Source organism: Microcaecilia unicolor, chromosome 1 (genome assembly GCF_901765095.1).
Source record: "Microcaecilia unicolor chromosome 1, aMicUni1.1, whole genome shotgun sequence".
NCBI lineage: Eukaryota > Metazoa > Chordata > Amphibia > Gymnophiona > Siphonopidae > Microcaecilia > Microcaecilia unicolor.
The window spans coordinates 306,697,580-306,712,470 of record NC_044031.1 but is presented as its reverse complement, the minus strand read 5'-3'; the positions used below and the strand labels follow the sequence as shown (position 1 = coordinate 306,712,470).

The following is a 14,891-nucleotide window of genomic DNA, read 5'->3' as shown; positions in this document are numbered from 1 at the left end:
TCCAGGAGTTGAATAGTCATCTGCATGGACTGTAGAGCTCCTGTCTCAGAGGTGTTCTTTACCAGCCAATCGTCGAGGTAAGGGAACACATGCATCCCCAGTCTGCGTAGCGACACTGAAACCACTGCTAGGCATTTTGTAAACACCCTTGGCGCACACGTGAGACCAAAGGGCAGCCCACAATACTGGAAGTGTTGTGTCCCCAGACGGAATCGAAGATACTTTCTGCTCACAGGAAGTATCAGGATGTGTGTATAAGCATCCTTTAAGTCCATAGCCTATCGTTTTCCTGAATCATGGGAAGAAGGGTGACCAGGGAAAGCATCCTGAACTTTTCTCAAACCAGGAGTTTGTTCAGGGCCCTTAGGTCTAGGATGGGACGCATCCCCCCTGTTTTCTTTTGCACAAGGAAGTACCTGGAATAGAATCCCAGCCCTTCTTGCCCGAGTGGAATGGGCTCGACCGCATTGGTGCTGAGAAGGGCGGAGAGTTCCTCTGCAAGTACCTGCCTGTGCTGGAAGCTAAAGGATTGAGCTCCCAGTGGGCAATTTGGAGGTCTAGAGACTAAATTGAGGGAGTACCCTAACCGGACTATTTGAAGAACCCACCGATCGGAGGTTATGAGAGGCCACCTTTGGTGAAAAAATCTTAGCCTCCCCCCCCCCCCCCGACCGGTAGATCGTCCGACACAGGTACTTTTAGAGCGACTATGCTCATCTGGAGCCAGTCAAAAGCCCGTCCCTTGCTTTTGCTGGGGAGCTGTAGGGGCCTGTCTGGGCGCACGCTGTTGACGCGAACGAGCGTGCTGGGGCTGAGCCTGAGAAGGCTGACGGGAAGGTGGATTGTACCTACGCTTATTGTAAGCATAGGGAGCATTCCTCCTTCCCCTGAAAAATCGTCTACCTGTTGAGGTAGATGCTGAAGGCGCCCGGGAAGAAGACCTGGGAGAATGGCTCGGATGCGCTCGTCCAGAGTGTCTGCCGGGAAAGGCTGAGGGGCCGGTGCAGGAGTCGGAGGCAGAATCTGCAAAGGGCGAGGAGGCGGTACCGGGCTATCCGAGGACCAACACCTCTTGAATGGAGGGTGAGCGGTCCTCCCAGCATCGATGCTTCACGGGTGCTGAATCCTTCGACGCCCCAGAGCTCCCAGTACCATGTCTAGAAGGAGACCAATGGCAATGCTTCTTAGCCTTCGCTCGAGGCACGTCATCTGTACTCCTCAGTACCGACGAGGAGGACGTGGAATCCAAGCAGGAAGTTGCATCATATGGGAGTGGGACCGACAGAGCTGTCAGTGACGTGCAGACTCTATGGCCCCACACAGTTTCTACTGAATCAGAGGCAGCGGGCCAGGCAGAAAGGCGGCAGAGAGAGAAAGCTCCAGCTTGTTTTTCTTTTTGCTGTGGGGAGGAAAACTGAGCAAGCATGGGGGGGGGGGGGGGGGAAGACAAGCAGCGCAGGGCAAATACCCTAGAGAAAGGCTTCTGCTGGTGGGGCTTGGGGACCCCTGCCAGCCAAACCAGTAGACCTTGGGGGGGCAAGCCCAACTTGGGGGTCCCAGGCTCCCAAGGCCCCCTCTTGGCTACACCACTGATTCAAATACTTTTTTATTCAGACAGCAAGGATTCAAACTCTCTTCTTGAATGCACATAAACAGGTAAATATTTAAATCACACAGTAATCATTTGTTTAAAACACTGGCCAGCGCATTTAAAAAAAAACAAACACACACACACAAGCATGGAAATGGTGCTTAAATTTATGCAACCTGTTTGCAAATGTGACCTGTACAAAACCACACTGGACACATACACAGAAGGTTCTGCAGCATAACAGTACCTGACAACTTTTTCACAGTCTCAATGAAGAGCATGGACACACATCTGCTAGAGGGCAACTGGAATGTTTTTTTCTTATTCTTTTTTTTTTTTGTTTCAGCCAAAACTAAATCTGTGGCTGAAATTAGTTGATCGGTTTTAGCCAAAATTGAAGCTGAAACCGAAATTGGCCCTGCTCCTAAACCGGATGCAGTGGTGATCCCAAAATACAGCGGCAAGACTTATCTTCAATAAAGCCCGGTTCAATAGTGCAAAGCCTCTTCTTGCTAAACTTCATTGGTTTCCAATCAAGGAGCGAATTGTATTCAAGGTTTGCACCATGGTACACAAAATCATCAGTGGGGTTGTACCAAGTTACATGCTGACCATGATCGATTTGCCTGCCAGAAATGCTGACCCGACATCGCGATTGTATCTCACCTTGCATTACCCAATCTGGAAAGGATGTAAGCATGGCTCTATTCAGGTGTCAAGCTTTCCATTCATCAGTGCGCAAAGCTGGAATGCACTTCTAAGAGCAATAACAAGTCTGAGTGACTACCTTCTCTTTTGCAAGGCACTAAAAACGCATCTGTTTGCAAAAACATTTTCTACAAGACCTATGTAGGCCTATAACCCCTGCAAGCATGCAAACGTGGATTCTGGTTGGACCAATTCTTTTGTACCGTTCTATGTAAAGTGTCTTTTCTTTCTTGCACTTTTGCTCTTTTCTAATTTGTCTCTGATATCACCCAGAGATCTCTGTCTCTCTCTGGTTTTGTAAGCCACATTGAGCCTGCGTGTTTGTGGGGTATAAATACATTGATAAATAAATAAATAAATCCTTGGTCGGCTGCCACTCAGGGCGGATCACTGCTGCTCACCCCCCACCGGGTGCAGCACGGCACTCCCCCCCCCCCCCCCCCCCCCCGGGTGCATTCTTACCTGCTGGGAGCAACCGCGCGGCCTTTGGCTCTGCTTGTTCCCTACTCCCTCTGCCCCAGAACAGGAAGTAACCTGTTCCAGAGCAGAGGGCGCAGGGAACCAGTGGAGCCGACAGCTGCGTGGCTGCTCCCTGCACCCGTCCAGCAGTTTGCACCCGGGGCGGACCACCCCACCCTCAGTACGCCACTGACTGGTTGTAACCACCCACTCCCTCGTATTCTTCCCCTTTGTTTTATAATTTTAGCTATAAGCTATAAAGTTTTACTTCAGATATACTGCATTAATTCCCACCCCCCATCTCTCTTTTCCTATCAGCCACATGAAGGAATTTCTGGCTGGTCACATGCTCTGATGGTGAAAATGTTGCTAAGGCAACTGGCAACTCAGATACCTGGTATATCCTGGTACAAAAGTAATTTACTGAAAAGAGGAAATGGCAAGGACAACAATTGCAAGCCTCCAGCACATATGAAAGTCCCAATTACAAGTCTCCAGCCCATATGCAGCACCTATGATTGGTCCAGGGTAGAGGAGAGGTGGATGCTCACCACAGCCTATAAAACCACGCTGCAGACAAAGGAACTCTGAAAAACTAGGCTTGGAGAGAGTTTCAGAACCGTCCAATGGCCTATGGTTTTTCCCGAAGGGGTTTGCCTCCCCACCTTCGTAGAATCTAATTCTCAGTATCTAAGAATCCTTCTTTCATTTACTCTTTCTTTCTTTCTCTGCTTTCTCTCTGTTCTGTGACTTTTGTATGAGGAACAAACTCTCCTTCCTTCTTTTTCTCTTCTTTATATAATTAGTCTAATTACTTATAATTACCAGAGGTACTGATGTTAGATTTTGTATGTTTTGTTATAACTTTACAACTGATGTCAGATGCTGTGATGGTGGGTGAGTAATTAAAGACTTTTAATTCTCTCTAATTCCTGTAAATTATTTCTATAATATTTTATAAAATTTCATAAGTTGTTTAGCGAATGCAAACCAAAATACGCAGCCTAGTACACCTTGAACAATAACAGCCTCCACTCTCCTCCCTCTCTCTCTTCCCCTGAACAAAGATAGCCACCACTCCCTCCCCTCCCGGGCCTACCTTAGAGTCCTTGGAAGTCTAGTGGCTAATCAAGGCAGGAGCAATCCCCAGTCACTCCTACCCATGCCATCTCCGACTATGGATCACTCCAGCCCATGCCAGCTCCAATCTCCAAAATGGTTGCCGAGAGGCTGCTGCTAGGGTTCATGTCGTCCATTTTGACGGCGGAGATGGCATGGGCAGGAGCAACTGGGGCTCAATCCTGCCCCAACTAGTCACTAGACCACCAAGGTAGGCCTGGGGGGGAGGGGCAAGCCCTCTCCTGAGGCCTATTCAAGGGGGGAGAACACACACCGCACTACACTACATTGATTTTTTTTTTTTTATTATTATTATTATTATTTCAGCTGAAACTGCACCAAAACAAGACCAAATTTGGATTTGGGTCTCGTTTTGGCACCAAATTTGAAACTGAAATTCAGTTGACTTCTAATATTGTACATGTGCTGAAATGTTATTCTTTACATAAACATCAGCACTGCAAACATTTTATGCAGAGCATTCAGCATATGTGAAGGAGGAGTATCCTAAGGGTTAGAGCAGAGGGCTGAGAACCAAGTTCAATTCCCACTACAGCTCTCTGTAACTCTGGGCAAGTCACTTAACCCTAAATTGCCCCAGGTAGAAAAAAAACTTAGATTGTGAGTCCAGTACCACAGAAAGGCAGTATACCAAATCCATAGCCCTTTAGCCTTTACAGACGTGTGCTGATACAATTTTTTTCTGCTCGGCCCTGTGCACAGCTGTAGCTGCTCTTAGTGCAGAACCATCATCTCTCCCATTCTGTCTTTTTGGTAACCATACTGTTCATGGAGGCCATAACAAAGTTTGCAGGTACTTTTATGTTCACAGCAAAAAAGGAAATGGACATTAAATCCTCAGACGCTACTGCAGAAGAATGAACTAATCTATGCCTCCTCAGATCTGGCATTCATGCTCCTGTGTTGTGCTCAGCCTTTAATCTTCCTCGCACTTCTCACAGTGGAATAGCTAAAAGCATCATTACTATTGATTTTAATATTCTGTGCACTTGTGTCTAATGCAGGGTTTTGTGCAGAGTTAGCTTCTCAAAACCTTTTTCTGCATCATGAGAAAATTATGTGGAGATATTACACTAACCCATGCTACCATCTGTGCAAGCTTTCTCTATTGGCCCCTCAGCCAGGAAGACTACAACAGCACTGTAGTATACGGCAGGAATTCTTATGCAACTGTAAAACAGATGGACCCTCCATCTCCTTTGATCAATGAGCAAGCATTCTCCATCTCTCTTGAGATCTGTTCCCAAATCCCATTCCCTACATCGCCAGGATACACTACTTACTTGCGCTCCTGTCCAAACATGCGCTCCACCTCTGCTCTCCCTGGGCTCTGAGTTCGTAGTCCAAGCCCAGCCTGTTTGTGCTTCCGATCAAAGCCCTCCTGGCTACTGAGGCGCCTGAGTTTGGGGATGTCAGCCAGTGCTGTGTAGTTATGCCTCACCAGTCCATGCCCACTGCTGCTTGTCACGGTGCCCCAATTCAATTCCGAATCCAGAGATCTTACAGAAGATGTGAGCTTTCTGCCAGTGCCCAAGCTGATGCTGCTGGCAACAGGGTCTTTGCAGGAGGGACGGCGGCTGCGGCTTTCACTTGCTGGATGCACAGGGGAAGGAACCCGGTTGGACTCTGACTTTCGTCGCTCCAGGGAAAAGTAGCCACTCTCCATGCGACCCTTCTTCCAGCCTTCACTCTGGTTCCTGCTGTTCATGTTGGAGTCTGAAGGGTAAAGAAGAACCAAATTATCAGAACACAGAGCTCTATAATGTCTTTATACCACTGTTCCTCCCACAATCCTAGAATCATCTAATAGTGTAAAAGAAATATTTCTCTGCCTTGGGTCAAGGACTTCAGCACAATCATCTCTATTAAGGATATCTTAACCTAAAGGCCCCCAATGTCCTCCATACATATGTGCCACTGAGAGTAGCTTTAAATTAAAAGCAAAAACATTTAATTTTTTTTGTAGGCCACAATGACTAAGTTAATTCCCTCAATATTAAATCACAAAATATGTTGTTTTCTTGCCAACAACAGTACAGAAGCTATAATAGCACAGCCTGATATTAAAGAGGAAATAAATGGACCTATTTATTAAGCACAATACACAAATTACACTGTGTAATTTTATATTAAGAATAAAACTTTGGGTCCCCAGCACGTAGAACAAAATTTGCTACAGACTGATATGCATTTGTTATGTATGTTTTTATATTTGTATCCAAACCTAGGTGGTGAACTCTCTAGTTCCTGAGCCCAGTTCTTGTTCTTTAGAGCACTAATCGGTTCCCCCTCCCCCCCTCCCCCGGAGAAGGGAATCTCGATCATTGTACAACAACAACAACTAATGGCCAGGCTCAAGGTACATGCAGAATCCTGAGGAAGACATCATCTGTAGCCGCTGGTCACTGCAATGACTGGACTACACAAGGGACTGGGATGGAAAAATGGAGAAAAAACAACCTAGGACAAGAGGGTAATGTCAAACATAGTAAATAAAAACAGATAAAGACTGCATGGTCCATCCAGTCTGCCCAACAGTTGCATTCATTATCAAATCATTATTGAACCAAACATCCACTGGTATTACAATTTTTTACTCCTAAGCTCCACTTTATGATGTCTTCCCCTCCCCCAAGGAGACATACAGCACGCATAGCATGCAATATGAATGTGGTATAAAATGTACATATTTGATCCTGATCTGTCCTTGCCATTTTCAAGGCTCAGACCATAAAAAAAATGTCTGCCCTGCACTGGCTCTACTTCCCAATTACCGGAGTTGCCGTTGAAACCCACTCCATCCCATCCTGATCTGATTGTCGAATACAGAACATAGACCATAGAAATCCATCTGGTATTGGCTTCACTTAATCATTGATCACTACTTCTGCCCATCATAAATTAACTTACAGCTCTTGATGTTTTAAGTTTTGTTTTGATATTATCCTCTTTCTATTAAGGGATCCTTTGTGTTTAAATTATGCATTTTTGAATTCCGTCACTGTTTTTGTCTCCACAACCTTCACCGGGAGGGCATTCCAAGCATCTACCACACTCTCTGGGAAAAAGTATTCCCTAATGTTATTTCTAAGTCTACCACCCCACAACCTTAAATTATGTCCTCTTGTTTTACTGCTTCTCTGTCTCTGGAAATAGATTTGATTATAGACTATCTCCTCTATCCCTTCCTTCCTCTACAGTGTACATATTCAAGTCCAAGTCTCTTCTTGTACATCTCTTGGCCTAATTCTGATCTCATTTTTGTAGCCTTCCTCTGGACCACTTTGAGTCTTCTTACATCCTTAGCAAGATCTGGCCTCCAGAACTAAACACGATATTCCAAGTGGGACCTCACTAATGACTTGTACAAAGGCATTAACAGCTCCCTTTTTCTACTGGTGATTCCTCTCTCCTTGCAGCCCAGCATCCTTATGCCCACCACCTTGTTATGTAGGGTTTGAGGATCTCAAGATTCTGGTATGCCAAGTACCACTATGAGCTAAGTAGCAGTACTTGTCCTTATATTTTTAACAGCTGTTGGATGTAATTGACAAATGAAACATAAGTTCCATACTTTGTGCAACAGAAAATAGGTAGGGAGGTGGTGTGCAATGATGTTTTAAAGGGGCTATGGCAGTATGTACTGCAAGTGAGTCCTGTGGACGTAACCCCCTCCACTGAGCACTATCAGCATATTTAAAAATGATAAAAAAAAGTATTGGTGTTTCACAGTGCACTATTTTAGGCTTGATAGGTTTCTTGATATATTACTTAGAAACAAGTTAAAATTTAATGCCAAGAAGTGCTGAGTAATGCACTTGTGGAGTAAAAATCCAAAGAAGTTGTATGTGCTAGGGGATGAGAAACAGACCAGGAGAGGGACCTTGGGGTGATTGTTTCATGGCCTTGGAATCGACCAGTGAAGCCGATGTAAAGGGGAATCCCTTGGGGTAGGAGAAATCCCTAAAGTATGGAACCCCTCCTGAAGGTAAAGAGAGTAGAAGGTAGAAACTGCTGCTTTGTGATTTAACTGTGATGATGAACTGAATGAACTGCTTCTATTTGGAACTGAACTACTGCTTATTGTGCACTGCATAAAGAGCCCAGACTGAAGCTGACTGTGAGTCTGTATTGAATCCTGGTATGTGCTGATAGCCTACTGCTTAAAGGGGACTATTTGCCACACACTTTCAGGTGGCTTATATGTGCTTAAGATTGAAGGTGAATGCTGCTGTTGGAACTGTGTATCAGGTCTACTAGAAACCTGCATGGAATAAAGTCCTTAAGATTGAAGTTGCTGGTGGACATTTATTTCTTGACTGTACCGGGAGCCTGTGGCTGGAGGAGATTGTTCTATCCTTGGCTGCACCTAGAGGTACCTGGTTACAAAGGGGACGCCCAAGTTTTTCTGAGGACGTCCCTGTGAAGGGGCGGGGAAACCTGTATTATCGAAACAAGATGGATGTCCATCTTTCATTTCAATAATATGGTCGGGGACGCCCAAATCTGGAAATTTCGGTCGTCCTTAGACTTGGTCATTTCTGATTTTCAGCGATAATGGAAACTGAGGACGCCCATCTCAGAAATGACCAAATCCAAGCCCTTTGGTAGTGGGAGGAGCCAGCATTCGTAGTGCACTGGTCCCCCTCACATGCCAGGACACCAACCAGGCACCCTAGGGGGCACTGCAGTACATAAGTACATAAGCACTGCCACGCTGGGAAAAGACCAAAGGTCCATCAAGCCCAGCACTCCGTCTCTGACAGCGGCCAATCCAGGCCCCAAGAACCTGGCAAAATCCCAAAATTTAATAACGATCAATGGACTTTTCCTTCAGGAATCTGTCCAGACCCCCTTTAAAGTCAGCAAGGCCAGCTGCCGTCACTACCTTCTCCGGCAATGAGTTCCAGAGTCTAACCACGCACTGAGTAAAGAAAAACTTTCTCCGATTTGTTTTAAACCTACCACATTCTAATTTCATCTTGTGTCCCCTAGTTCTATTATTGTTAGAAAGAATAAACAAACGCTTCACATCTGTCCGCTCTACCCCACTCAAAATTTTGTAGACCTCTAACATATCACCCCTCAGCCGCCTTTTCTCCAGGCTAAAGAATCCTAGCCTTCTTAACCTCTGCTCATAAGGTAGTCGTCCCATCCCTTTTATCATTTTCGTCGCCCTTCTCTGCACCTTCTCCAATTCCTTTATATCTTTTTTGAGATGAGGCGACCAGAACTGAACACAATACTCCAGGTGGAGCAATATAACGGCATTATAACATCCTCATGCTTGTTTTCCATCCCTTTTCTAATAATACTCAACATTCTGTTCGCCTTCTTGGCCACCGCAGCACATTGAGAGGAAGATTTCAACGTCCTATCCACGATGACTCCCAGATCCCTTTCTTGGTCCGTAACTCCTAAAGTGGAACCTTGCATGACATAGCCGTAATTTGGGTTCCTCCTTTCCACGTGCATCACTTTGCACTTGTCAATGTTGAACTTCATCTGCCATTTGGGCGCCCAATCCCCCAGTCTCACGAGGTCCTCTTGTAATCTTTCACACTCCTCCTGCGACGAGACGACCATGGATAACTTTGTGTCATCTGCGAATTTAATTACCTCACTAGTTACTCCCATCTCAAGGTCATTTCTAAATATGTTAAAAAGCAGTGGTCCCAGCACAGACCCCTGAGGGACCCCACTAACTACCCTTCTCCATCGAGAATACTGACCATTCAACCCTACTCTCTGCTTCCTATCTTTTAACCAGCTCTTAATCCATAATAATACACTGCCTCCGATCCCATGACTCTCCAGTTTCATTTGGAGTCTTTCATGAGGCACTTTGTCAAACGCCTTCTGAAAATGTAGATATACAATATCCACCGGCTCCCCTTTGTCCACATGTTTGTTCACCCCCTCGAAAAAATGCAGATTTGTGAGGCAAGACTTTCCTTCACTAAATCCGTGCTGACTTTGTCTCAGTAGCCCATGCTTTTGTATGTGCTCCGTAATTTTATTCTTAATAATAGCCTCCACCATTTTTCCCGGCACTGACGTCAGACTCACCGGTCTATAATTTCCCGGATCTCCTCTGGAACCCTTTTTAAAAATCGGCGTTACATTGGCCACCCTCCAATCTTCCGGTACCACACCTGATTTTAGGAATAAATTGCATATTACTAACAGTAGCTCCACAAGTTCATTTTTCAGCTCTATTAATACTCTGGGATGAACACCATCCGGTCCTGGTGATTTACTACTTTTTAGTTTGCAGAACTGCCCCATTACATCCTCCAAGTTTACAGAGAAATCATTTAGTCTTTCTGACTCGTCCGCTTCAAATACCTTCTCCGGCACCGGTATCCCTCCCAAATCCTCCTCGGTGAAGACCGAAGCAAAGAATTCATTTAATTTCTCCGCTACAGCTTTGTCTTCCCTGATCGCCCCTTTTAACACCACAGTCGTCCAGCGACCCTACTGATTCTTTAGCTGGCTTTCTGCTTTTAATATACCTAAAAAAAATTTTGCTATGTGTTTTCGCTTCTAACGCTAACTTTTTTTCAAAGTCCTTCTTAGCCCTCCTTATCTCCTTTTTGCATTTGGCTTGACATTCCTTATGCTTTACCTTATTGTCTTTAGTCGGTTCCCTTCTCCATTTTCTGAAGGATTGTTTTTTGGCTCGAATAGCTTCCTTTACCTTACCGTTTAGCCACGCCGGCTGACGTTTGGTCTTTTTTCCTCTTTTTCTCATACGCGGAATATATTTGTCCTGTACTTCTAGGATGGTGTTTTTGAACAGCATCCATGCCTGATTCAAGTTTTTTACCCTTTCAGCCGCTCCCTTCAGTCTTTTTTTCACCATTCTCCTCATTTTATCGTAGTCTCCTTTTCTAAAGTTAAACGCTAGTGTATTTGATTTCCTGAGTTCACTTACTTCGTAGCCAATATCAAAACCGATCATATTATGATCACTGTTATCAAACGGCCCTTGCACCGTTACCCCCCGAACCAGATCATGAGCTCCACTAATGATTAAGTCTAGTCTAGTATTCTCTTGTCGGCTCCTGAACCAGCTGTTCCATGAAGCAGTCCTTGATTTTATCAAGAAAGTTCACCTCCCTTGCGTGTACCGATGCAGTGGACTTCACAAATTGCTCCCAGGTGCATAGCTCCCTTACCGTGTGCGCTGAGCCCCCCCAAAACCCACTACCCACCACTGTACACCACTACCATAGCCCTTATGGGTGAAGGGGGGCATCTAGATGTGGGTACAGTGAGTTTCTGGTGGGTTTTGGAGGGCTCACATTTACCACCACAAGTGTAACAGGAAGGGGGGATGGGCCTGGGCCCGCCTGCCTGAAGTGCACTGCATCCACTAACACTCCTCCAGGGACCGGCATAGTGCTGTGATGGACCTGAGTATGACATTTGAGGCTGGCAAAAAATATTTTTAAATAATTTTTTGAGGGTGGGAGGGGGTTAGTAACCACTGGGGGAGTAAGGGGAGGTCATCCCCGATTCCCACTGGTGGTCATCTTGTCAGTTCAGGCACCTTTTCGTGGCTTGGTCATAACAAAAAAGGACCAAGTAAAGTCGTCCAAGTGCTTGTCAGGGACGCCCTTCTTTTTTCGATTATGGGTCGAGGACGCCTCCGACACGCCCCTGGGAACTTTGGTCGTCCCCGCAACAGAAAGCAGTTGAGGACGCCCAAAAGTGGCTTTCGATTATGCCAATTTGGGCAACCCTGTGAGAAGGACACCCATCTTGCGATTTGTGTCGAAAGATGGGCGTCCTTCTCTTTCGAAAATAAGCCTGATGATGTTTTAAAGAAGCTCTTGTGAGGAGAGGTTTTTTTCTGCTTTTATCTGTTTGGTTGCAGCTGGGGTATATAAATGTGCATTGGCAGCAGTAATATGTAAGCTGTTTTTTTTTTTTTTAAATATTATATTCTTTTTTGTAGTTACTGTTTACTTTGTGAGCTGAACATTGTTGACAACCTTATGAGGTATTATAGGTGGTGGCCTAAGTAAATATACAATATTCTATATTTTTCTATATGCTTTTTTTTTGGGGGGGGGGGGGTCTTTTTATGTGATGCTGGGTGTTCCTTAAAGTTCTTATCCCCTGTTCTTTCTGTTTATAGGTGGTGTGTTGATTCAACCGTAGCCGAAACATATTGGGCTAATGATTTAACTAAAAGTATTTTGGATCCACTATTTCCATTTGTCACAAGGCTGTTTTGGGAACATTAAAGATTTTTATTTAAAAAAAAAACAACAACTGGCATGTTTGTGACTTATTTGGATTGCAGCATATTTGGATTTCTTTTTTTGTTTGCTAAAAACCTAAGGGCCCTGTTTACTAAGCCGCGTTATAGGCGCGTTAGTGTTTTTAATGCGTGTTAACAGTGTACACGCCTATAGTATCCTTATAGGCGCCTACAGAGTTAATGCGCACTCTAATTGTAGGTGTGTTACAAATGCTAACGCGCCTTAGTAAACAGGGCCCTAAATCTGCCATAGGTGGCAGGGCCAAACAAATAAGCAAGAAGGATTTGAAGGCAAAAACAAAGAGGATGTGGAAGAGTGGAAGACATACTGGGGGGGGGGGGTGGAAGTTGGCAGGGTGAGCAATGGTGGAAGTGTGAAAAGAGAGGAAGGGTGAACCTTTTCCTGAACTTGAGAGATGATTTTTATAATCTATGCTAGGCTCAATAAGAGAAGCACTTGGTCTGAATCATTCTGGGCCTATTTAGTGATTGACCTCTCAGCTGCAGGCTCTCCTGTCGTCCCACTGGAAACATTCTGTCTTGCTTTTCATATGTGGATACAGTAGGCACCATGAGTCTAGTCATTTCCCAAGCCTGCAACAAGGAAGAAAAAGGCTTTCATTCAACATGTACATACTATACAAAGCAGTCAATATTAAACAGAATAAGAAAAATGCATATCACCCCTTCTCAGCAGGAGTCCCTGAAGTATGAAAGACCTCCTGGGCCCTCCTATCCCAACCTTGTCCTTCTAAGGAATTGTCCTAGGAGGGCTGAATGTGGGGACTCTCAAAAGAAGGTGTAATAACACTGAAGGTTGAGGAACTTGTATGAAAATACAGCAACACATGAAATGGATAGGGCACTCAGAACAGGATGTAAGAGAACTCAAAGGAACAGGATATAAGAACACTCTATGGAAAATGCTGCACATCCAGTAAAAATATAAGAAATACTATGCTGTGTTACATCACGTGTCCATCAATCTTTGACAAACAGCCAGTCGCAAATCCCAAAGATTAGACTGACTCCCAGAGTTAAGCTGTGGTTTTGGTAAGCATAACTGGCTAATAAAAGTTAATGGACTTTGTTAAACCTAACAGTGCTAGATATTTTGACTATATCCTCCAGCAACTAACTCCACAGCTTGATTGTGTGCCAAGTAAAAAGATACTTTCTTTAATTTGTTTTAAATCTGCTACCTGTTAATTTCAAGGAGTGTTTCCTAGTCTTAGTAGTCTTATTCTCTGTTCACTTGTTCCATCTCATTCATAATTTTATAGATCTCTATCATATCCTCTCTTAATCTCTTCTTCATGTTGAAAAGCCCTAATATCTTTCTTCATAGGAGAGCTGTTCCATCTCATTTATCATTTTGGTCGCCCTTCTCTGTACTTTTCTTAGTTCTGCTTTCTCTCTTTTGAAATGGGGTGGCTGGAACTGCAAATTAATATATTGAAAACTGAACTGTATCTATATTTGGGTTTAAGCATCTCTTTTTATAGATGAATACATCTATATAAATAATTCCCACCTCCAACATTCTGAAGCTCACTCCGTGGCAGTGAAGCCCTGAAGTGTTGTAGGGTCTCAGCACCAATCATAGACCCGCCCTCAGCCCCGCCCCGCCCCATAATTCGCACCTTCAACGTTCTGACGCTCACTCTGTGCCCCTGAAGCCCTGTAGTGTTCGTAACCTCTCAGCACCACTCATACAGCCGCTCTCAGCCCTGCCCCCTGCACAATACGTCACTCGCTACGCAGCCCTACTTCACACCACACAGCCAATCACAGCACCCCTCTCACTCCCACTCCAGCCAACCTGCATCTTCTCATGTGATCGGTCTCAGTGTCCCGCCCTCTGATTACGCTGTCACTGCCCCCCCCCCCCTCGGAGATCTCCATCTTCTGATTTCAACAACAACTGCCTGCAACGGAGACCTCCATCTTTTGATGTGAAGAAAAACTGCCTGCAACAAGCCCGCCTGATTACAGTCTCAGTGCCCCGCCCTCAGACACCTCCATCTTCTCAACTCATCGGTCTCTCAGTGTCTCACCCTCGGAGCTCTCCATCTTTTCATCTGAACACAAGCTGCCTGCGACTGCGATGAGCCCACCTCACCCCACTGTCACGCGACAAACCCGCCTGATTCAACAAGCGCAACTGCCGAAATTGTGCTGCTCAGCTGTCCACATAATTCCCCCTGCTGGCTGCCTTAACACCTACCCCACCGTCACGCCTCGCACTGAAATCCTACTCACTGATCACAGGTTCAAAGATATTTGGTCATGTCACCCTTCTTAAACTTGGTACTGCCTTGCCACCCGAGTTCGATCCACTTTGGTGCTCCACATCCTTTGCTTTTGCTCCCATATTGGCAGACCGGGAGGTGACAGATGAGATTCTTTTACAACTGGCACGTGCCACTTTCTACTCAGCAGGGCTGCAGGATATTTTCTAATTGGTTCTAGCAACTGGAGAGGGTCCTTTGGGAAAAATGGAAGATCTACCTTTCAGTTTTTTAGCACAGAAGGGTGTGGATGTCTTTTCTGCTTTCCCTTGATCACCAAGCTCATATTTCTCAACATCATGATCTGTGGTTAATAGGAGAAGGTGATTACCTTGCTAGTGCCCATTTCATTTCAATGAGAAACGGGCTTTTTTTTACTAGTTATCAATAAGAAACATTTCTTATTCTCAAAGGGTAAATCTAAGTTCTA

The 14,891-nt window shown here is 45.1% G+C and overlaps 1 protein-coding gene across 1 annotated transcript in view; it reads right to left on the bottom strand.

Moving 5' to 3' along the window:
• The window catches only part of LOC115477295, a 147,605-nt gene that overhangs the window by 82,527 nt on the left and 50,187 nt on the right, over window positions 1-14,891 (bottom strand). Inside the window, exons 4-5 of the mRNA XM_030214117.1 lie at window positions 12,665-12,764; window positions 5,182-5,614 (exon numbers count right to left, since the gene is read on the bottom strand). Coding sequence (XP_030069977.1) covers window positions 5,182-5,614; window positions 12,665-12,764 — 533 coding nt within the window. The remainder of the gene's footprint in view (window positions 1-5,181; window positions 5,615-12,664; window positions 12,765-14,891) is intronic.